This window comes from Mixophyes fleayi, unplaced genomic scaffold, assembly GCF_038048845.1.
Source record: "Mixophyes fleayi isolate aMixFle1 unplaced genomic scaffold, aMixFle1.hap1 Scaffold_49, whole genome shotgun sequence".
In the NCBI taxonomy this organism is placed as follows: Eukaryota; Metazoa; Chordata; class Amphibia; order Anura; family Limnodynastidae; genus Mixophyes; species Mixophyes fleayi.
Window position 1 is genome coordinate 419,330 of NW_027448179.1, and position 26,108 is coordinate 445,437.

At 36.5% G+C, this 26,108-nt stretch overlaps 1 protein-coding gene across 1 annotated transcript; it reads right to left on the reverse strand.

The window, feature by feature from the left end:
• LOC142134230 (carbonic anhydrase 4-like) lies at positions 1–26,010 on the reverse strand. Its single transcript, XM_075194547.1, has 8 exons — positions 25,935–26,010; positions 21,672–21,710; positions 17,084–17,245; positions 12,248–12,396; positions 7,094–7,195; positions 4,405–4,471; positions 2,904–3,067; positions 1–414 (listed from the first exon to the last, which is right to left on the reverse strand). Exons 1-8 carry the CDS (start codon positions 26,008–26,010, stop codon positions 235–237), a joined length of 939 nt encoding a protein of 312 aa, XP_075050648.1. The 3' UTR covers positions 1–234.
• Between the last annotated feature and the right edge of the window lie 98 nt (positions 26,011–26,108).

The window sequence follows — 26,108 nt, forward strand, 5'->3', positions numbered from 1 at the left end:
AAACAATGGAGGGGCTTTAACACGTGGATATTTGAGTCCATGCGCAAGAAGTGCTCTGCTTATCAAGGCGTTCATTTAGTGCAGAAACCTATGGCAGAGTGTGGATGGACTGCATGCTTCAAGATTTTTTGTATTTCCTAATGCCCACTAGTACAAACAATCTGTTTACCATAGATATTAATGTGCACTAGCTCAAAATCAAATTGAAGTGCAGACTGAAATGCTCATCATTCATTAAGATACAGACATTACATAAAGTGCAATCAATGAGATCAGCAAATGTCTGCTGAGAGATAATACTGCATCAGCACTTGAAGTATAAACAGTCCTGGAACCCAGTTCCTGCACTGGTCTGAAATTTTCAATCATTGGATCATCACTAGGGTATTTAAGATGTGTGTAGAATGCTTCTATCTGTCGAGAAAATAGGGATGACATAATAAGTATGTTTCATAGGTATCATAGTATCTAAACAATCTATGTTACAATTACTTTACTTGCATTTACTTATTTGCACAAAATAATTTGTATATAAAACTTTATTTTATAGACATAAAATTAAGAAGCGTTATAAAGAAACGCATAAAGAGTAAGTGAATTTATAGACTATATAACCTGATGAAAATCTGCAGCTGCATTTCAGAGTGAGTGCACTCAAAGCAAGTTTGTATCAATATAGTTAGAACTATGTCTGATTTGACTTATCTACGTCTGTCATCATTGTTGAATTTGGGGGGTTAAAAAAAGGCTATAGGTACATCAAATATGCCCTGTTTTATGTGTTTGGGTTTTTGGGTGGGTTGTTTTTTTGTTGTTGCAGAGTTAGGGTTTGGTTTTCTTTTTTGGGATGTTTCTTAATATTTTGTCTCTAAGCTTTAAGAATAGCAGTATGTTTATTCCATACATTTTTGAGTTGTTTTACTTGATAAATCCCCAACACAACTGCTGGGACACTATTCTATGGATGTATTACTCTTTCTGTAAAAATGTACACCTTCCTCAAGTTTCATAGCGTGTCCCCTTGTTCTCTAAATCAATATTGTTAAAATGTAAAAAAGTCACATACACTGATGCACTCTGATCTATCACTTCAGTTATTTAATCCACTAGGTGGGAATGAGGTCAGATGTATTTTACATGTTATTTTGTCTTCTGTTTGGATTCATTCATAATGATTATGCAAAAGAGTTTGGAGTTTAAGGTATTACTCTGAGAGAAGCAGAAATCACCAAATACTGTATAAAATTCTTGGCCAAAGATGTCTAGGCCAATGTAGATACATATGCCACAGACATTGGCTTCATTTGTTCCAGGGCACAGTACAATTTTAGGGTATACTATTTTTTTTTTTTCATCTGGCTTTAATGCACTATTTAACTGTATGATGCTATTCTGCACATGTTTCGCTGTACTGTTTGTTGTGTTAGCTAAGAGCTTCTTCAACTGCCAACGTTTAAAACAAGCAGGTAAATCCAGTAGCTGTGAGGTTGAATTCACTGTTCCTCATATTCAGAGGTGGTGGAGCTCCTCTTAGATGCTTTCTCTCGTGCCATTTAATACTTAAAACAAAGTAAATTCTGATTACACACCAAAGGCTGGAAACAATAATCCTTGCACCATTTTTGTTACTCCCTTTGTTGTCCGATAAATAAAACAGTGATGAGCACATAAGGATTGTCGTCTCCAGCCTTTGGTGTGTAGCCTTATTCAAGGTTTACAGCAAAACAAGAACAAAAAAATAAACCATACTTTAAGATTACTATTTCTGTAATCCCAAAACTTCATGAGGCAGCAGAGTATTGTCGGATTACTCCAACCATCTATTGTAGGTACAAAGCAACTTTCCATCATAGAGCTGCATCAGGTCCTACTCTGGGCTAGGATGGACAATACAATGCCTCAATTTTCATAATGTGTATTGATACAATGGTTAATTTTGGGATGGATCCTTTGAAAGTTTCCATTGACATTAATCTTTGAAAATGTTTGCATACATAGATTTCAAAAGGTCATAACAGTAGTCCAGTAGCTGCCAGAATTAAATAGACCAGTAGGTAATGTATAACTTAAAGGACATTGTTCTAAAATGAGATTAATGATCTAAATCAGTTAACGATGTAGATATTGAACAGAGGATACAAAATGTGTAGCATGTATAAGGTTTGTGTTATTTTCATCACAAAGCTATGTTTTACAAAACAGATTTCGTTATTCATAAATCTGAAAATATTGTAATCTCATTATGACGACATCATTACACATAAAGGTGGCCACAGATGGGTTGATACTTCCGCTCATTCCAAGCGTAGTGAAACAAGACTGCTTTTCAGTTTGGTTACTCGCTTACTTACAGCATCACTGGGGTCTGTTAATGCGGTTGTAAGAGGACCACATACACATCATATGCAAGATGCATTTTAAAATATGCTTGATAATAACTCAGTTTCTTTGGGGCCACACATACTGCAATATCAGGTCAATTGCCCAATATCTGGCAATGTTTGCAGTCATATTTTAAAAGGGTTCACGTGTGACGCAAGAAAATTCTAGTTTTTGCCACTTGCAAAATTTAACTCAGAAGGTGTACGTGATATTAGTATTTTAAATTACACTCAACGAGTTTGTGGGTGATGTGTGAGAATGATATATTTCACGAATTTGTATGTTTCTTCAAGAAAGACTTCTTAGTGGTGATTTTTGCCTGTCCTTTATAATAGCTTCATAAACTTCATCAAGGCTGTCTTTGTTATTTTGTATCTTGAAAAGAATAGATAGATAGATAGATAGATAGATAGATAGATAGATAGATAGATAGATAGGTAGATAGATAGATAGATAGATAGATAGATAGATAGATAGATAGATAGATAGATAGATAGATAGATAATTTAAAAACATTATACCTGAGCTTTACTCAGCTTAATTGTGACATCAAACAGAGTCCAGGTGACAGTCTCACTACATCCAGGAGTGGTGAGAGAGCCTTCATATCTGTAGTATAGCTTTAGATCAGACTCATTTGGAATTAGGTCTTTAAGTTTTATATTGGAGATGGTTGTATTGGTGCCTAAAAATCAAAAAAAGTTACAAATATCACGTAAGGAAATGGCCTGGAAGTTAGTTCATGTACAAAACAACTTGAAGATAATAGGTCAAAAGTAAAACTGATAATGCCAGATACTGCATTGCAACATTATCACTTAAAATTTCATTTTCTCTTTAATTGTAGTTTGGATTGGGTAATATGTATGAAAATCTGGTCTATTTTCTTTTGTATAGCAAAAGATTTGCCTCATAGTAAGACAATGTCTATATGTGAGGTTCTAGTGATTATGCTGCTTCCTCTGTCCATTTTACCATAACATTCTTTTAGATAATGCGTTCACGATACTTAAATCAGGTGTTGCTGGCATAAATGTGTTTTGTTTACAGATAAAGGGTCATCCATTTTGAAGGGAAAAGGAAAGAGGGTGGTTCAAAAGTGATGCACTAATCACTCCAAAATGACAAAACGTTCAATTATGTTGGAGAGTTGAAAAAATAATAAAACTTATCCTTTATTATGAATTCTAAAATATCTAATAAAAATTACAGCGAAATATAAGAAAAAAAAGATTGTGTATAAAAACTGATTACACCCTATCCGTCTCTATATCCCATATTATGGGGGGCAGAAGTAATCATATACGTGAGTATCACCAAGTAAACATGGTGAATATATGTATGTCTCACTACATATATGCATTCTCTTCAATTATGTGCAATTGCAGTCTAAGAGTTCTTTTTATAATCCAACTGTGTGGAATTATATGGCTAGATATAAACCTCCAGCGTACAAATTTAACACATCCGTAACATATCCTCACTTATGTGCTATTACAATTAGAGAACTCAATTTCGTAGTTCAACTGTGTGAGAATATATAGCTAGATATAAATTTCTAGCATTCAAGTTTAGCGTATCCGTATCATATTTAAGGGTCATCCATATCAGTTTTTTTTCTCTTGTTGCATTCCAAATGGAACACAACTCAAGAAAATCATCATGTGTATAATTGCCTTACATTCTGCATTATTGCTGCATATATCACTAATTTCTTTCTAGACAGCATACGCAGCCTGGCATAGAGATCAATAGCTCATTATAATATTTTGCCAGTGTTATTTTGTGTTGGATCCTGTTTGGAGCACAAGTGAAAACTCTTGCGTGAAAGACTCCTAAGTGAATAAAAGTGTGTTCTATATGTCCTATCTTATGAGAAGAAGGATGGGGAGGATAATTAAGCAGAGTGAAAACAGAGGGAGAGAGTTTCCATTAGAGACAGGAATAGAATGTCCAAGGAGCTGCCTTATGGCCTGACAATAATTACGTAAACTATAGCAATGTTTCCAGTACTATATATACCTGCTTTTGAAATGTTGCTGAAGCCTGCAATTATGCTGTTATAATTGGTATTCTCTTCTGCAGACTCCTGAAAAGAGAATATATAATAATTTACAATTGTGTAAGAGAAATCTAATCTGACATTTTTCTGAGACCTTTTGACATTTTTCTCAATCTAGTATCTTAAATGATGCCCAAATTGTACCTTCATTTTTTTTTATTACATGCGACTGTAACCCCTGCAATACAGCAGCAGACACAGGGCTTCATCATCAATAACTATACCCGGGCTCTTTACACAACTGCTGAATGTACAGTGCCATGCCATGGAATACTCACCAAAGCATTGTACACCTTATGTAACCCAGGGCTACTAGGCTGAGTACATCGGATCATGGACTCTGAAGAGGTATAGGTTCAATATGCTTTCATGCATATCTTTATCTCATTCTTGCCATGCAACAACACTATGTTACAGGGAATGCATTGAGTTGATTACAGTTCATCAAGTATGGCATTATTACTGTCGTCATAGACTTCAGGTTTCTGCATACCGCAAAATAAAGTATATTTCTGTCTGGCTCTCAACTACTTAGTTTGATTTAATAGCAGCTGGAATAGGAGACTGCAAACTTGTAGTTTTAACAACTATATAGTGGGATAAAAAGTATATATTATCTAGGCTAAAAAGATAATTACCTGCAGTGGAAATAAATGAAAATAAATACCTTACTACATGTCTAGAAATACTATGGGGCTGATACAAAGTTGAATGCAAAACGAGAGTAACTTACTCTTAAAAAAAGAGCAAGAAAAACAAACATTTCAATCCTCTCACATGTAGAGCTGTATGCATCTCATCCTTTGCATCAGCAGCATATGCTACTGGTTTACCACATGTCAACAGCGGCCCTAGAGCAGGTGCAAAACATATGCCTCCTAACATGCGCATATGTGTGTGTCTCTGCAGGTCTGCATGAGCCACGTTTGCGTGAACACACCGAGTGCACACAGTCATAAGTGTCAGAATCAAACACGTCTGCATAGGAGCATATGAGTGCGCCCACTTTCTGGGCATGTGCAGAATTATTTCACTCAAAATTTCACTCAAGATACACTACACAAACTGACATGCCCAGAAAGTGGGCTAATGCATATGTGGGAAGGGGCATTCTAACATTGACTGAGTAAAATAAAGGCGAGTTTATGCAAATACTGCCCATTTTGTGACTAACTCTGCATCAGCTCCAATGAGTCTTGATTTTTCTGCTCCAAATATATTGCCGTGATATATGGGACTTATGTGGGAGGTCTCTGAATTGTAGCATCTAAGATCAAAATTTTCAAGATCATTTAAGGTTTAAATGCATATTTGTGATTACCCGCGGTCTGCACGAGTTACCACGGTAATCCTGCGCGGAAAATCCTGCGCGTTAATACGGTAATTTAATCGTTGGAGATTACCATATTAACGGTATTAGTTTTTCCGTGCTCAAACCCGCGGACAATTGAATACCCCCCTAAGAGTGAGATCATCTGGTTATTCCATACGTTTGCATCTGGCTGGTAATTATGAATACATACAGAATACTATCTAATTAATTATTTTTGGGACTTTAGAGTTCATAATAAAGAACTCACAGGAATTTATTCACTTATAGGCATCTGACCACTATTTGGGAATGGATTAGTTCCTTATTGGATGCTGGGTCCATAACTTTTGGATGTTATACAATCACTAATTTTGGAATATTTTCTTTTGACTGAATATCACTTTTTATATTTTCACAGGAATTGCATTGCACATATTTTCCATCATTGCACCAAGTTGATTAGCGGGGCAAAATGGAGCCAAGGGTTGCTGTACATTTTTGCACAATATGGACACAATTGGACAGACATGGAAGGGTCAGGGTGTTATATATGGAATGTAGGATATCTTTAATTATACACCTGACTTTGCTCACAAATACAAAATCATTTTTTAGCAGGATGAAATATTGTTACACATTGGAATATATGGAGATTACCCATATCTTCAGACTTTAATAATTTATCACGATTTTGCAGTGTCTTTATTTCCACAGATTAACTAACACCCTGGTAATCAGTACTCACTCTATATTTCCAATAATACACCCTTTGCTCTATCTAAGTACATATTACATTGGAATTGCCTTAACATGCACAGACAAGTCAATGAAACCATTTTAAATATCAAATTATGACACTGAAATAAAAAGATGCTTCAATGCTCTCTTACAGACATGAGGTTAAAAGATATAAATGAGACTTAAATATGCAGTGGAGGGGGGAAACTGGTCCAAATGTAATAGTACAGTGCTTTGAATTAGGTTTCTGATTTTGCATTTGTGGACATTTCAATCACTATCCAAATATCCTCTCAATGCCATGCAAAGCATCTGCTCAGACACTCCATGAAAATACACAATGGAGATGTGCACCTATGTGCGCACTGTGTGGTATATAATGCTCTGTGCTTTCACATTCACAAATTAATATCTTTATATCTGTGTTTTGGACATTTTGCTAAATGTTAAGTGATTATTTATTGCCTTGTTTATTTGTAGTACTTTTCCGTAATACTGAGTTAGTTAACACTTTATTAAAATATATTTTTTTAGCTTGATGACATGTACCTCCCTTTAGCTCATCTGACCTCTACACAATTATAATTATGTTCACTTACTTCAATGAAGAATCCAAGTACAGCATATGCTCCACTCCCAGTTTCAGTGACGGTGCCACCAGATTCTGACCTGCTTGCTGCCTTTAGGTGAACTATATGAAGCTGTATCACAAATACAGAATTGTGTTAGCATGCTACTGGGTGTATTTTGTCCATCTACAGGTATGATACATTACTTTAATCAGCCCTTAATCTAGTGAGCATCTTTTAAGGATTAATAGTTATACAGAGCACTAAAGACAGTTATCTTTCTGCTGTGAACATATGTGACTGCTTTTGTGTCAGTAGCTTCTGATCCATATGCATCACATTTTGCAATTGTGTGCCCAGCTATGTGTGAGAATTGGAAGAGCAAAATTGTGTGCAAGATATTTAACTATATTTAGCTACACATGGTGGAGATACGTGATAACGTTCTCTACATTGTATTGGCAGCACAGAAGTTCTGCACAGCACCAAAGGACTTATTTTTAATATGATCTAAGTGGTAGCATTAACTACTACTTGCAGTGGTTATCCATTGTAAACCAATGTAAGCATGGCACACTGTTCTAAGAATCCCATATGTAACTTGTCTTTGCTTATAATTAGAGATGGGCGGGCTCGGTTCCCCGAGATACGAATCCTACCGAATTTAGGGTATCCGAGTACCGAGCCGAGTTCGCTCGGTACTCTCCCGCCCATTTGGATTTGAAATCGAGGCAAAACGTCATTGTGACGTATTCGTTTTTCTAAACTCGGATCTCGCGAGATTTGAAAAGCATAAATACCAGCCTCCACAGCAATCCCTCGCCATTTGACAGAGGGAGAGAGCAGGGTTAGGTCACACTGGCTATATCAGCGCAGGGAGAGTGATTGATTGTATTCAATACCATTGAAAGCTTAATACTAGTTGTTACAGCAGTAAGAAGAGAAGAGAGGAGGGTTTTTGTTCAGTTTCTGGCACTGCAAGTGCTGTTGGGGTGTCCCCCATTCTTTTGCTGAAATTTATCTGGCTGTGAAAAAAGTACTATTTTGCAGCACTTTAATAATAAATATATTTAGCACTTCCATTTGCTGTTGGGGTGTCCCCATTCTTTTGCTGAAATTTATCTGGCTGTGAAAAAAGTACTATTTTGCAGCACTTTAATAATAAATATATTTAGCACTTTCATTTGCTTTTGGGGTGTCCCCCATTCTTTTGCTGAAATTTATCTGGCTGTGAAAAAAGTACTATTTTGCAGCACTGTAAAAAACAATTTGTAGCACTACAAGTGCTTTGGGCTCAGAATGGATTCAAAGCAGTCCACATATGAGCAAAATGAGCAACCAGGTTCTGTCACCAGTCCTGATGGTAGTGTTCCCAGTACGTCATCTGGGAAAGGCGATGTCAAACTACACCGTCTTTTGAAATCAGGCAAAAAAACACACACCAAAAAAAATTTACCGTGTTGAAGCGAAAAAGAAGTGTAACTGAGGAAAAGTTAACTGCCGATAAAAACAAAATTGCCAACATGCCATTCTACACACGCAGTGGCAAAGAGAGAATGAGGCCTTCGCCTTTCTCTATTAGTGGCAGATCCAAAAATGTTACCGAGCCTACAAGTGGTGCACAACTACTGTTACGCGTCAAAGCTGAGCTGCAAGATAACAGTAAGGCATTAGATGATAATGTTTGCTCTGAATCAGAAATGACACCAATCCCTGTGGAGAGTCCATCCAACAGTGGGATGTCTAATCGTGAGCTTTCTGTTAGTGTACCCATAAAGAGGTTCTGTTAAGGTGTGCCTGTACAGCCCGAGTGTAGCCGGTGATACACAAATTGAGGATGCCACTTTGGAATTAGAAGAGGATGAGGGGGAGATTTGTGTAGGCGACGAGGGCGCTAATGATGATGTTGATGATTATGATGCAGACAGATACCAAATTGCCTTTCTCAATTTCTATTTATATTCTAGATTATATAACGGCTGAATAGTTTTCTATTTTACTAGTGGAGAGGGGATCTGATGCAGACAGATACCAAACTGCCTTTGTCCATTTCTTTGTATATTCGAATTTCTAGTTCTACAGTCTATGCAGGCTGCTTTTGTTCTATTGTACTACAAGTGGAAGGGGGGGGGGGCTGATGCAGACAGAAACCAAACTGCCTTTGTCCATTTCTTTAGATATTTAACTAGAAGTGTAGGGTGTAATATACACCCAAAGACGATGGCTGCATTGCCAATAGGCTAAGATGGAGAGGAAGACAATCAGGTTTGTGTGCAGAATTAAGGATGGCCTACCAGGGTTTAAACCCGTTTTCTTCCTACTTTATTAGCTTTAGAATTACCTTACTTATCCAAGAAACAGGTGGAGCACTAATTTTGGTTACTTTATGCCCAAAAACATTGATTTTCCAACAAAATAGCAAAACAAAACCAAACAAAACCAAAACCAAAACCAAAACACGCAATGGCGGTTTTGCAAAACCAAAACCAAAACATGACGGTAATCCAGATCCAAAACCAAAAACAAAACCAAAACACGGGGGTCAGTGACCATCTCTACTTATAATACTAATGACTTAATAAGGTTAAAAAAAAAACATTGTAAGGAATCAAGAAAAAGTTTATTGTGGACATGGAAATGGTAGGCAATGTTTTTATCTTGTGTTTCAAGAATTAGTGTAAACATTGTTTCCACTTGTAACTCATTTACTGTTACTGCAAAAATTAGACCAATTTCAATGAGAGACAGAAAGCTCGAGACAAGATGGAACTTGTGCACCTATAATGTGAGAGTATTATGGGCCGGATTCAAATCGAAACACAAGTTGCATGCAGGCTACAGTTTTAAAAAGAGCATGGAACTTGAGCGTAGTTTAGACTGTATTCAAATCCAAGCAGATCCCAAGATGCATTTTGATTTCAATCTGGGAGTAAGTACGCTCTGCCTAAACGTTACCTGCCGTATGTTAACAGACAGAACAGAGTGCAGTATGCACACAATAATATGTGTAAGGTCACATCATCATCATCAACATTTATTTATAGAGCACCAGCAGATTCCATAGTGCTTTACAATTGGAATGCATACAAATAAATATATATTATAAATTATATGAACAACTCTAAACATTAATAAAATTATGGTTGGTTTAAAAAATTGTTTTTTATAATCTTTTACATTAAATATATTAATGAAGATGTTCTTAATGCATTTTTATGGTATATCTTACTTGCATATGTTCTGTGCTAGCTTGTGGCACTCATATGTGTACTTTTCCAAACAAAGACTATTCTGTGCCAGTCATCACTATGAGTACTTACACCAGCCCTGTAGTTTTTGCAAATGATATGTCTGAAACAAGCATACTTAAGAGAAACCCAGGACTTGAATCAGCCACATCTACCTACGTACATCCACCCCTCCCATTCCCACTCCACCCTTCACGTGATAGGCAGTAGTAAGTGTCATTTGCATTCGGACATGAATTGCATACTATCAGATTAGAGGCAAGATTTTTCGCATCCTTTGCGATCTGTGTGGTTTAGTACTTCTTACCACAGAGATGCGGAATCTACTGGATGAAGGTATTCACCACCTGAGTCCCCAGCAAGGAGGTTTGGCCTTGGCTGCTTCAGCCCCGCTGGTCGCAGTTTTCCGGACAGGCACCAGGCGAGACTGGCTGGAAATGGTGTAGGCTTAGTACTGGTAGAGGTGTAGGGATGACCAGGACAGCTGAAAGGGTGGAGACTCTTGTTACTCAGGTACAATGGGTGACTGCAGGTATAGGATGTCTGGATTACCAAATTAAGATGGGAAACTGGTGACTCTGGATTTCCGAGTTTGACAGATGATTGCAGGTACAAGATGTTTGGATTGCCAGCTAAAGCTGGGAAAATAGTGACTCTGGTTTTTCGAGTCTGACAAATGACTGCAGGTATAGGATGTCTGGATTACCAGGTTAACCTGGAAAGCTGGTGACTTTGGTTTTCCGAGTTTGAAAGAAGACTGCAGGTACAAAATGTCGGGATTGCCAGGTTAAGCTAGGAAGCTAGTGACTCTGCTTTTCCGAGTTTGACAGATGACTGCAAGTATAAGATGTCTGGATTGCCAGTATAAGCTGGGAAGCTGGTGACTTTGATTTTCCGAGTTTGACAAATAACTGCAAGTTCTGGATGTCTGGATTGCCGGAAACTGAGCAGTCTGAAGAACAAGAAGATCTGGCAATTTGGAAGAGGTGAGTGAGAGGAACAGTTAATCATTCTATGGCTGATTCAAGAGAAGAAGCGGCAGTGACCACCAGGTAAAAATGCCGGACCCAGGCAGGTTGGTCTGTGGGTTCAATACGTAACACATACAATTGTGTTCATTGGTGTAAGGTCTATTTCTGACCATGCACAGATCTATTTCACACAAGATACAGCATGCAAGTGGACTTACATCCAGACATGTCCTCAGAGTGCCAACCACTTTTTTTCACTAATAATTTAGAGATTATAAACTTTTCAGGACATGGATATATAAGAAATCATTGTAAACATCTGGAATTAATTATATGGGTTCTGAACATCCCCGTGTCCCAACAACTGAAAATACAACAGTAAAGCTTTGCCTACCAATTAATGCAAAAAAAGGTTTATGGGTGTTAAAAAAAAATACTTCCGGGGCATTCTGGATCTTTGCTTAGTATCAATGGCAGCTATATATCTGACATCTAAACTACTCACAGTGGAGACATACAGCATGTATAGTGCATAGGTTCCTGGGTTTAATCTGCTGATCTGATAACCATATCTACAAAACACTGTATTTTTCCAATCAGCCTTTTACAGATATTGTTATCTGATAATTAGGACCCAGAAAGATCATCCTAGGAACTCCTCGTATGAGATTGGAGTATCTGGCTACAGAATGCCTTGTCATACCCTTGAACATTGGCGTTCGGATGCATATAACCACTGATTGGTTTTCTATAACCTTAACTTGTCACTTTTTAATATGTGAAATACAGAGACCCTGAAGTCTTCAATGTTATATAACTGAAATCACTGTCAAATGTCATGGCAACTGTCTTATCATAGTAATGTTGATGGGGGAGAACGTTGTGTATTTCAGTTTAACTTTTTGGTATATTGAGCTATGTCAATATTGTGCAATGTGAGAAACACCTCTACAAGGAAATCCTACCTCAATTGGATATTGGTGTCCCTCTTTTGTATGTTCAGATCCGGCTTTACCATTGCTGCCCCAGTGAAAGTGAAACTGTGCAGTTGTGTAAGTACTTGAAAGTCCTCCTCCACTTATTGTTTTTTGACCTGCTGGCAGGTCTAACTGAACTGAAAATAAAGTATTAACATTACTAATTATAACCATTTAAACTCAGAAACAAATTAGCTGAAACTTTTACAAAAGATTTTTTTCTAGATTTTAAGATAATATACAAAAAATCTGGGAGCCAAGACCAGATTTTAGGTGTAAAAAAGTTATAAACAAGTGTTTAGACAAAGACACAATAAAGAATATTAAAATAAAAATGCATACAAAAAATAGGAAATAAAGACAGTTTCAGATTTGTGGGCAAGCTGCATAGGCCAGGGCATAGGACAATCATAGGACAATACGACTGTAGCATTGGTACCCTGTGTTTTTTCATAAAAAAATGTGTAGTTTGCTCCCTTTTCTGCAAGCCAGCAATGTTCACCCCACAGCCAACCACCACTACTAGGGCCTCAATTATTAAGGAACGTAAGGCAAAAAAAAGGTGTAAATGTTCTCTGGGACAAACCATGTTACAATGCAAGGGGTGTAAATTAATTTATTATTTTGCATATAAGTTAAATATTGGCTGTTTTTCAAGTACCACACAAATACTTGATACACTGAAATTTTAAATTGATCTAGGACATGCCCTATCCAACTATAAATCTGCCATCACATTTTAAATGAACCTCCCCTCCAATGCAACATGGCTCTGCCCAGGTGCAAAGTTACTCCTTTTTTATGCTTTGTTCACCTTAATGACTCAGGTCCTTAGTGTACATGTGTTCTAGGGGGTGCAGGCATTTGCTGCAGTAATATTGGATTTATGATGATAAAGAGATTACTGTGGTGGGCATACATGGAAGAGCTACAAGTTTAAGTTCTGATGGCCGCGTGATCGCTAACCAATTAATTTTAACTCATGCAAAAGTTTTATTCCCGGTTGACTAATTGCCTTCAGTCTGAATTCAGTCCAGAAGCAACAAAGTTTTTTCATCACAGATTGACAGTCACATCCTGCTGCTCTGACAGGCAATAAGCAAGGCAGAGTTCTTGACTCTATGCTTCTTTTTACTGAAAATAATAAGACACCATGGAGGGGCAGTAGTTTAGGACTACTGGAAGATCAACAGAGGACTTGAGGAGGAGACAAAGACATTACCGTTGCTTGAGACATATAAGAGAGTTTACATAGTGCTGAAAACACAATGTAATAAATGATGGGTTCTGAATTGTTTTGCAAATGTAAATTTGTTTGTTTTGTTTAACATAAACTATTAAATTATTAAAATGGAAGAACATATACAAAAATATACATTAATCATTTCTTGATTACATGTCCTAAATAACTTTTTATTTAATTGCTTCTTTGCTATGTATGTGCAGTATAGTATATTATGGTTTTTGAAATCATTATTTTTGTGGGGATTGTGACAATCAAACATGCAGTGAAGACGGACCTCTAAGTTTGGAATGGTTGTGTATATAGATATATGTATGCATATGTATATTACAATACATATATATATACATATATATGTGTGTGTGTGTGTGTGTGTGTGTGTGTGTGTGTGTGTGTGTGTGTACATACAATAAAAAAAAATGTGGCGGTCTACTCATTAATCCGGTTTAAAAGTCCGTGCAGTTAATAATAAAATATTAGTGCATTTCGCATGTATAGGCGGCCGCCTTATTTCAATAACCAGATGTTCAGTCCGGAAATCTATATAAACAAAAAGAGGAAGGGAAGGGATAGGCTCCTAATAGTGCAGTATTATTAAAACAACATTTTGCCAATCAAAAAAATTAGCTAATATGCGTACCAGACAGTAGTAGATATAAATACACTTCAAGTGATCAATCCATCATGTATACATGGAGTTCTTTGAAGAGTTCTTGTTGTCTCAAAGAAAACAAAATAGTGCAGCATCAGTGACTGAGATTAAAACCCAACACCACCGCATGCACTCCACAGGTATCTGTGCGTACCAAATAGAAAACAAAGCTTGTTTATCTGTAACTTTCAATGTCGTTGGGTCATTCTTGATGATCTGTACCACTCTCCGCTGTCTTTCCAAGCTGTCCCTTCGGTCCTCAGGCTCTGCTGGTTTCAGATCTCTCTGCAAGATGTTACAGTCACTGATGCTGCACTATTATTGGTCTCTATTTTGTTTTCTTTGAGACAACAAAAAGTCTTCAAAGAACTCCATGTACACCCGAGGGATTGATCACTTGAAGTGTATTTATATCTACTACTGTCTGGTACGCATATTAGCTAATGTTTTTGATTGGCAATATGTTGTTTTAATAATAGTGCACTATTAGGAGACTATCCCCACCCTTCCTCTTCCTGTTTATATATATATATATATATATATATATATATATATATATATATATATATATATATATATATATATACATACTCTAGTTTAACTGACTGTACTTTAACTGATAGTAAGTATTTTAGAAATGTAAAATGAGAAATGAACCCTGTGACTTACAACACAATAATGTTCAAAGAAGATGTCTTGTTTACCTTTCTGGTATTAGTAGGTGGGAAAGCAAATTCATATATGGGGAGTATGTCATTATAATAAAACACAAGCTAACCACTATATTTCGTTTGTCAAAAAATTGCATAAACCACATTTTTACACTGATCCATAACTGATCCAGGAGCTACTGTATGCTTATGTTATGTTGACCTGTACGATAGACTATGAGTGACAAATAAAATGAAATATAGCCTTACCCACATGCTCCCCCTCCGCCCAACCCAAATTCTGTTCACTTCTGTCATCTTCTCCTCTCTCTACCTGCCCCCTTAACCCCACACCTCTAATCTCCGCTCCAAATCTACTTCTTCTTACACAACTTCTCCCATTCTCTCCCCTCTAGTGGGTCAAGATGTCTCTCTGCCACCCCCTCTTTGATGTCCTCACGGTTTTTAAAGCTCAACATGTCTAAAACTAAGCTCATTATCTTCCCTCCCTATAGATTCTTCCAATCCCTCTTTATCTCTTTCTCCATGGACAATACTACATTGTGCTCTGTCCCTCTTGTCTGCTGCCTGTTTGCTCTCTCTCCTTCACTTCAATCTATTCTCCACATCACAGCAAGATTATTCTCTACCGCTGCTCTGCTTCTGACTCACAGCTCTGTCAATCTCTTCACAGGCCCCCATTCTCAAACCATGTTACTCCTTATTGTCTCAGCCTTGCCCCTCCTCTAAGGATTGTAAGGTCACATGAACAAGGCCCTCCTTCCTCCTGTCTTCTACTCGGCTCCCACCGCGTCCACCTGTGTTTACTTATATTTTCCTTCTGCATGTTCTTTTCAACACTAGTTATATAACTGGTGTTTCCATTCTTATGTACCGTATTATGCTTTTTTAAGTCCAGGACTTTGTCTGTTGGTGCGTTATATCTTTGTAATTTTCTATACTACACCACTATAGATTTTTGTGGTACTTTATAAATAAATGATAATAATAATAGGAAGCATAGGTCATATTTCGTCTTGCAATAAACTGAAGAGTCAGAGCATCATAGAAAATATAAACAAAGTTATGCAATTTGTTCGCTGTAAATAACTATAACTATATTCATATTGGTCCAAATGGGGAATAAGTTGATATTCAAATCATTGCTTTTAATGGTGCGTTAGCATTAAGAGTTAAAATAAACTGTTTACCAGTTTAAAAAGCAGTTGGACAGTTCTGAGTGTTAGCTGCTGCTTGCTAAGGTGGGGAACAGCTGAAAAGCTCAATTCCAGCTTCAGTAAAGCCGATGATAAGTGTTATTTTTCCCCTATAAATATACTTCTATTATTATAAGCACTTGGTAGCATACATTTTAGAGAAATAATCAGTGTATTGATCCCATTCAGTTTAACCACAAAATATAAAAGATATTGCTCTAGTAAGTTTAAGCACAGCGGGAGGTGTTTTGGTGAAAGTGCATAGGTGGTTGTCTGTTTTCTCCTAAAGTGATTTGGCACATTAGTAATATCAAATTAGAAAGATCCTACTGCACTGTATTATGTTTCTTGTTTTCATATGCGACATAGTAAGTATACTTTGACAGTGAAGAATGAAAACATAATTCTAAAGACACATTATTTAACATACAAGGATAAAAGGATATTTGGAAATTTTTGGACATTTATTACAATCATAAGCTAATTAAGATTAATATTTTGCTTATATACACCTGTTTCTGAAAGTGTGAGCTCGACTTATGTACATTTGATTCAGCATGTTTGGTTAAAGTTTGTTATGTTAAAGAAAAATTCCAGCTAAAAATTACTTTTTTAATGACATGTCAGGAACCCCCGCAGTGTGGGAGAATTTACCCTGCCTGTGCTCCAAAGCCTCTTCTCTCCACAAAGACAACAAGGAGATGGAATAGACCCTCATTGTTTTTAGCTTCAATTGTCTTCTAAGTAGATCAGTATTTAGCATTTTAACTTAAATTCATTCTACATTGTTTATATTAGATATAGAGTTACACATAATTTACAAAAGTCAGATGCAAAATTCCTGTATTACTTTATTCCGCTTGGGCTACACAGAATCATTGAATTATTGAATTATTGGTGTCATATAATCAAAACTCAAATCAAGTAATATTATTCTTTTATTAATGTAAAATTAATTTCCCTATGAATCCTAAATTGTAGGACTATCCTTTGGCTGCTGGAAGGGATTGTAGTGTGCAAATTTACATGTGCTATCTAATTTATTTTTAGAGTGAAACTTACCTGAATGACCATTATTTTTTAATATGCAGTTATTTCCCACATCATATCCAGTAAAATGAAATGGTGTCAGCTCTGATTTATAATGGGCGTTTTTCGTTACAATGTCAATCGGGGACTGTTTATCTCCTCCACATTCCTCTATGTCTTTCCAATCCGCTGGTGCTATGAACAAGAAACACAACAAGATGAGATCACATTACTGCATATGGAAGTAAGACAACTGTTCTGCACACATCACTTATAAAAAATATACTATAGATATGAGAAATTTAAGGGGTATGAATATTAATTATAATATGGGATCCTGGATGTTGTACTGTAAATGGATAGTAGAAATATATGAGGAGTTCTGTCACCATATAAAAGTGTGAGACTGTAGGCAGAGTGCTTTTATATGGGTCACAGAAATCCAATCAACTTTTAATATCTCTAATAATATACAGTAGGGACGGCCTGTTCCATATAATACACAAGTTTTCCTAATGATCACTGAAGTGATCCCATCAGTGCTCACTGCTTATACAAATATTATTCACAGGAGTTTATACACATACTGCTGTCCAGCACTGCTGAGTTTGGTGGCTTCTTACAAATAAATTATGATGTCACTTGTATATGATAAAAGAATGATTAAAGTGCTTCCAGTTGTGATTTTGTCTCCTGTAGCATCTGACTATCTCTATACGATTGTAAATGTTTGTGATAGCAGGATGAAGATTGTACAAGACAGTCAATTGGACAGATTTTGTGTCCAATCTAAAAAAAACTATATACATTTTTCTAAACAAATGTTTCCCTTGAAAGAACATTCACCTAACTTGAGCTAAACACAACTGACCATGACTATCTCATGTTGATTAGAGTGTTCAGTTATATGTTAGCTGTACTTTATTTTCTATTTTTCATTGACTTGTGATACTTGGGGGTATATTCACTAAACTGCAGGTTTGAAAAAGTGGAGATGTTGCCTATTTGTTTAGTACATTCTACACAATGAGAGCTAGAATCTGATTGGTTGCTAGAGACATCCATTCAATTGATATTATATTGTTGCAATTTATATAGAGCTCATTTGGAATTATTTTATTTAAGTGTTTTATTTGGTTTTATAATTTACGGATTTATCTGTGAATAAATATATTTTTATGCTACCGCAGTCTATTGTCCTGAATTCTAATTGGTATATTACACACTGTTGCATCTTTTTCTTTGTATAAATCCTTTTTGGGGCTAGCAGACCCCTTGCAATTAAGTGTGGGAGTATACTAGCCTATTAAGCGCCAGAGGGTATTCTCTAATATAAAAATATCAGACATTTTTAATGACTAGAGTGTACGTGTATAATAATATTGCAAAATTTTCAATTGCAAAACTATTACAATATCGTTTCATGGACAATTAACTGGTTGTAACTTTAACAACATATAATATAAAAATTCTCATTTAGCCAAATGCAAGATTGAAGTCTTAATTTCCAGTCCGGGTCCAAAAAAGAAATACAATGTATGCAAAAGTTCAAAATGATGTGTCAGAAGTAATATAAATTAATGATTTAACTGTAATATGAGAGCCCAAATGATTTGCAAAGAAATAGTTAGCAGACTGGATCAAATGGATAGGATGCTTTATAAATATATTAACAATATTTTAAAGACAGTTAAAATTGCTCAATGGGCAACTGCACAGATGTATCAAAGAGAATGGGGTAAGTAGGGATTTATCTCGGTATGGCGGCGTATTATCATCATCTGTCCCCTGACAATTGTCTGGCTTCATTCAATTGGGCTCTCTCTCACAAAAAAACTCAGAGCCTGATGCTGAGATGGGAGCAAAGTAAAAAAGGAGCAAATGTGAACCTTGGCAACAACTATGTTGCACTGCATGGAGGCAAATGTAAAATGTGTGGACATATTTATAGTTCTAACTATATATAGGTCAACTCTAAAGATAAAGCTGTCTAGTATTTGTATGCTATATGCAAAAGCAGCCAGCATTTTCCCTGCATGCAAGATAATAAAATAATTAATTTGCATGCCTTGCATTGCGGCACGTTTGTCAAGGAGCAAATTTACTCCTTTCTTTTGCTTTGCTCCTAACTCAGCATTAGGCCCTTAATGTCTCATAATCCTGATGGGTTCTATATCTTAGATGATTTTTAGAGATGACTTATTGTCAATCATGGAGCAAATACAGAGGAATATCCCCCAGAATAACGCTGTTAACCAGTAAAACTACTTGTACATAAAAATGCAGCATTCTCTCTTTTACAATTGAGAGCTAACTGTAGGTTATCAGCAGGTGCAGTAGATGGTTGGGAGTGCTGGTGCTATACTGCCCTTTGGAGGCTCTTGGGGTTCCTCTTGGTAAGTTAGGTGTCAATTTAAAAACACATATATGTGTATATATTGTATATGTATATGTATATGTTACATACATATATATGTATGTATGTAACCCCACCCCTTCAAGCACCTGCTGTTAACCTATAAATTGATTGAGCAACTTTCCTTTCTGTATTATGCTCCATCATGCAATTTTGTTTGCCTCAATTGCACCAGTGAGGCTTTTGTGCTTGACACACTCTTGGGCTCCTGTGCATAAAATTTCCAATCTGCAAACATGGTAATGCACTAAGTATCCCCTGTATACCAGGGCAAAAGTGAATTTAATGCTTGGACTACTTTCCTATTTTGGCTTTCCACTCAATAAATTGAATGTTTCCTTTAATTTAAGGCAGTTACTGCTGGGTTCTCTAGTTTTTATGACCCTAGAATTATGCAATCTATTTTCAAAGATTTTTTTAATGCCTATTTTATTTACTACCAGTTAACATATACTGAGAATTGTAAGCACGGAACTTTACTTGATTGTACCTTATTTTAGTGATGGATGCTTTATGTGGGAATCAAAGCATATATTGTATAAAAATTCCAATTAATAGAACTGAGCAGGTATCATACATCTGATACGTATGAAAGCATAATATATTATAATCAATTGTATAATAAAATAGAGATGAATGTTTCTATAAATGATTTACATCTTTCCATCAGAAATCATTCTTTCTCATAATCATTCAAGGAAATGTAATGAGGCTGTATAAAATTAAACTTGTGTGGACGGTGTTTTTTTTCCATGTTTTGGAAATATGAATAGTGTTCCAATATATTTAAATACAAAAAATACATTATGCGAAGACAGCAGTTAGCATTATCTAAAATTAAGTGAAAAAGAGAAATGCAATTAATGTTATAGGACATTCAGAAATATACACAGAAATATGCACATATGCCAAAATTAGTTGCTGTTATTTGTGCATAGAACATAACTTCCCTAGAATTGCAGTGAATGCATTGCTGAGAGCATCACTGTACTTCCTTGCACTTTACATTTCCATTACTGTATTAAATAAGCCTGATTTTGTGTCTGACTTATGAAATATCTTGGTATACTTTTGCAATAAACAATATTCCCTAATTATTACATAACTTACTGAATGAATTACTGAACTTAGAAGAGAATACTCTTGGATAGTATAGATATAATTTGTGTGTAGCAAGTGTTTTGTGTCAGGCTAATCTGAATTATAAACTAAAGTTTATGTGTTTCTAGTGTAAGCTAGAATGAACTGCATCTTAGACTACGCGCAGACTGAAGTTTTTCCTCCTATTTAGTTGTTGTTCTCTATAAAAAATCTCTTTCATGGTGAGGCATTTTATGAGCATTTTATAGGTATATATGAAGCATAAAATAAGCGCAAAAAATATACAAATTTCTGTCTGAATATAGCCTTTAAGTATACAAACCTAGGTGTGGTAAAGTTGAACCTGAGGAATTGTGAACTTTTGGCCAGCATGCACTAGTCTTTCCTGAATACGGCTGCTGTGGCTGCTGCCAAAGAGATTTCACTAAAGGCTATTATTTTTATTAATATTATTATCCTTTATTATTATTATTATTTATATATAGCACCAACACAACATACTGCTTTTACAGAGAAAGGTTAGTAATTCATGTGGGCACCACGGTGGCTTAGTGGTTAACACTTCTTCCTTACATTATTGGGGTCATGAGTTCGATTCCCAACCATCGCATTATCTATGTGGAGTTTGTGTGTTCTAACTGTGATTGTATGGGTTTCCTCTAGGTGCTCCAGTTTCCTCCCACTCTCCAAAAACATACTAGTGGGTTAATTGGCTGCTATTAAAATTGCCCCTATTCTTTCTCGGTCTGTGTATGTTAGGGGATTTAGATTGTAAGCTCCAATGAAGCAGGGACTGATGTGAATGAGTTCTCTGTACAGCGCTGCGGAATTAATGTAGCTATATAAATAAATAGATGATGATGATTCATTGTAGTCTCTGCCGAGCTGAGCTCACATTCTAAATTCTCTACCACACACTAGGATAATTTCCGTCAGAAGACAGTTAATCTATCAGTATATTTTTGGACTGTGGAAAGAAACAGAGCGGCTGGTGAAAAAATACCTGAATACAAACTCTGTACATATAGTGATCTATATCCTTAGTTTGCTTTGTTTATAATCTGGACCTAACACTACACCTAAACATAAGTCACAGTTGCTTACCTTTACAATGACCGTTTGCTTGAATTTTATAGCACCAATCTAAAAGAGAATAAAAAAAATCACAACTCTGTTATATAATGCTTTTTAAAACACATGTATTAACTCAGGCCTGTCCAACCTGCGGCCCTCCAGATGTTGTGAAACTACAAGTCCCAGCATGCCCTTCCAGCTATCAACAGGTTGTTTACTGGCAAAGCATGCTGGGGCTTGTAGTTTCACAACACCTGGAGGGCCGCAGGTTGGACAGGCCTGTATTAACTAGTAAAATAACACCATATGGCTTTTAGTGTACCACATTCCTTTTTCTAGTTGCATTAAATATGAATGCTTTTGAATGTTGCTCATTCTTTTCTATTTACAGTAACCATTAACAATAAAATATATTTCTGATAAAATACATACAGCTAGTTGATTACAATATAAAAGAAAAACAATAATTGAAAAAGATACCTTTCCGAAATCCTTTCGGTTTGATATAAATATATTTCCCAGCACCAGCATAAAGAATAAATTCCAAACCTACTAGAATTTTCAATGGTCAAAGACTGATACTTAGGGTTCATGTAAACAGTTGTATATAGTTTTTTTTTTCAATTGCTGAGAAATGTAATTTCTTTCTCTATTATGAAATCATACTCCTGTTTATGCACTTGGGATGTACACATTGATTAGGATAATTAGATGAAGTTGAATGCAGATGGACGATTTTGGGCAAATCAAGGTATCGTCAAGCTACATATTCCAACATAAAATGCTAACCATTGACTGGTAAAGTTCAAAAATAGATGGAAAATCAATGGCCTAATCTAATAGTACACTGAGTGAATGCTGGACAAAGTTTCAAGGGGCCATAGAAAGTCAATTGTGCAGACTTTACACCAAATACATCACATAAAAGTTAAATCTCTTGCCATTTTAGAACCATTTCATTAAACTAAACAGTCATTTTTTATTAGTAAAATACTTCTCAGTTTAGCCTCTTTGTAGATTAAATTATTCATTAGCGTGAGGGGACATCAGGACTTTGAAACATGGAACACTTTTGTGCATTTATAACTTTATACTACATTGCTTGGAGAGTACCTAGAAATGCAACTTAGAGTCTAATAGGAAATACATTACAGGGTCAATCCACGACAGTTCAACCAGGGTTGCCCACCACCCATCTCAGATTTTAACAAAAATGTTTTAGTTAAGTGAGGATGTCCTAAACACTATTTCTACCAAATATCTCAATTGTCTGACCATTAGTTTCCAAAATATTGATCTTTCAATGTATTAAACTATTTACTAATCGTGGCTTATTTATTTCAGTTCATTTGAAGTATCACGAGTGTTTATTAAGGAATCACCATGAAAGTTGGAGCCCTAAGGTAACTTTTCCTCCCAAACCTAAAAGTCCAAATCAAATTACTGTACCTACCTTACTTTTCTCACTTTTCGAGTTACAGCAAAAATGCAAGCTTTTTGGAACAGAATTAAAAACTCTAAGTTAAATCAACAGGTGCTTGACAAAGGTATACATTACTACCACAAAAAAATCATCATGGTAACCTGTTTCATAGTGGACAAAAATATAATGAAGTTGTTTGTTCGATTACTGTTGTTTTTAATACATTAAAAAATCAATATTTCGGAATCCAATGGTCAGACAACCGAGATATTTGGAAGAAATAGTTTTTTGGACATCCTCTCTTATAAAAAAAACAGAGATGGATGGTGGGCATTTCATTTTTTGGGGGTAATCTGATGTGACCCTACATGTATTATTAAGTATAAAATGAAACCCAAAAACACCAACTCTAAACTTGTGTAAAATTCTAGGCATAGTGGAAATGTCTGTGCAGCCCTCCACAGAGCAAGGACTACTCATAAAAATACTCCCTCCTCGGTAAGGACCTTTCCCAGTGCTCCAGTTACCGCCCCATTTCTCTATTAAATATAGACGTAAAGGTATTTGCTAAACTTATCGCTAATTGCATGAAATTGCTTCTCCCAAATTTAGTTCTGATCAAGTGGAATTTGTACCCAATAGATAAGCATTGGACAACACAACCAATATGATAGGTGTTAATCATCTTCTATCCTAGACAAAAAAGCTGACTCTTCTCCTTTCCATGTATGCCGAAAAGGCCTTTGATTGAATTAACTGGCAATTCATGCGAGGGGTGTTGGAGCATTTGGGTTTTGGCCCTTCCTTCGTGAATAAAATCCTCTCCCTTTATAAATCTCATAGTGCAAAAATTAGGCTTAATGGGATACTCTCGGACTTGGTCTCGATCTCCAGTGGCACTCGTCAGGGTTGCCTCTTGTCGCCTTTAATATTTATACTTTGTATAGAGATGTTGGCTAGGGTGATTCGCCAGAACCTGGACATTGGTGGCCTTCAAGTGAGGAATAGGGAATTCAAATTAGCTCTTTTTGCAGATGACCAACTAGCTGTCATCACAAACCCAATTATCTCTCTTCCTAATTTTATGATCGAGTTATGGAAATTTGGGTGCTTGTCCAATTTTAAAATAAACTACTCCAAATCGGTTGCACTGAATATAGTGAGTACGTTACAAGCGTATCCCATTTGAAGCCTTTGTCCGGTATCTGGGAATTACATTGACTGACGACACTTCAAATTTACTTGAGTTAAATTACTTCCCTCTGCTAGTTAAAACATGCAAAGAATTGCAATCCTGGGCTAAACTTAATTTCTCCTGGTTGTGGAGAGTAAGCCTTATTAAAATGAACATTCTCCCTAAGATATTACATATCCTCCAAACTGTTCCAATAAAAGTGCTTTGCGCTTTTTTATTGACTTATGTGTGATCAGGAACTTTGTCTGGGGGGTACGGCCGTGGATCAAACATGATATCCTCTATAGATGCAGCCATCAAGGAAATCTACAACCACCTCTTTTTTTGGTAGCATCTATGCTCATGAATGGACTCCTGAATCTGCCAAAAATGTCTTACCCTACTATTGGTCCCACACTAGACTGTTGGAAGGGACTAAGAGAAAGTTAAAATATCTCCTCTCACATATCCTCCATGACTTATTTCTTGGGTAACCCAGATTTTTCTCCTTGGGTTTAGCTAAGACAGTTCTCTGCATGGGACAATAGAGGTATCCAAAGGCTTGGTAATTTGGTCAAGGATTGCAATATACGCGAGTACTCTGCACTCCAGTCTGAGTCGTCCCTCCCCTCAAGTGAACACTGGAGATACTTGCAACTCTATGCTTTCCTTTACAAAAAAATGTACTGTCTGAGATTAAGAGACAAATCACACCCTTTGAAACTTTTTGCACCCTTACGGACACGTCTAAACATACTATCTCCTTCATCTATAAATTAATAATATAGGATAGATTTACTCATAAGCCTTATTTCACTGAAACTTGGATGAGAGATTTACAAGACATTGTTTCCCCTAACGAGTGGTCAACAGTATACATGGCTACCCATGCCTGTACACAAAACACTGTTATCATTGAAACCCAATACAAGATTTTAAGATGGTGGTATAGGTGTCCTGAGCTGTTAAGTATATTTTCTTGCAGAGTAGCTCCCCTTTGTTGGAGATGTAATTCAGCTGTGGGTTCATAGATATACATATGGTGGACCTATCACAAAATCTTCCCCTATTGGAATGAGATAATTCACCTTTCCAAAATCATCATGGGACGGATGTGCCAACTGAACCTGTGTTTTGGCTTCTGTCCCTGTCAAACATTCCCATTTCATCTTTTAAAAAATAATCACTTCTTAAACACCTTATTAATGGAACGCTGGAAATCTCCCTCTCCTTCCACCATGAACATGTGTTTTAAACACCAGGGCCGTACCAAGGGCGGTGAGACCAGTGCGACTGCCCAGGACGCAAAGCCGAGGGGGCGCCACGGCTGTCCACTATTTGTTCTACACAACTATGTGCAACATACCCAGCTGCAAAGCTTGCTGGGGACGCCAGAGGGATTGCGTTCGCAATCACGATTGCCGCCATATGTTTGTACAACTGGCCGCATGCTGCCTGTTCCTGTATTGAAGCAGCATGCGACCACTCATCACACAGGCGCCCCCTACTGACCTTTCAGCTCCTCCTCTATGTCATGCATGACACCTCCCCTTGCTTTTCTGCTGTCTGTTTCCACTCTTCCCTCTGCCTGTCTGTCTTTATCTATCAATCATCACACGTCTCTCTTCTCCCTCTTTGTATTTTCCTCTCTGCCCCCCTTTTTTGTGTCTTTGTACATCTCTTAGTTAGTTCTTACATTGACTCGAATCTTCCAGCTTCTTCCTTGTTTCAGCAATTTTCCCAGACAAGATTAGTAGTAAGAGGTAACCCATCCATTATCATGATGTCTGATTAGACCAATAACATTATAATGTAATCAGAGAATGCCAGTGTCTGACTTATGAAGCGTGGAAGAGATATGTCACTGTTA

Coding starts and splice junctions, on each gene's coding strand:
- LOC142134230 (XM_075194547.1), bottom strand. CDS start 26,010: ATGGGTTACCTCTTACTACTAATCTTGTCTGGGAAAATTGCTGAAACA. Junction 7,196..12,247: donor GACACCAATATCCAATTGAG/GTAGGATTTCCT, acceptor TTTGTGATACAG/CTTCATATAGTTCACCTAAA. Junction 415..2,903: donor TTAAGCTGAGTAAAGCTCAG/GTATAATGTTTT, acceptor TTTTCTCGACAG/ATAGAAGCATTCTACACACA.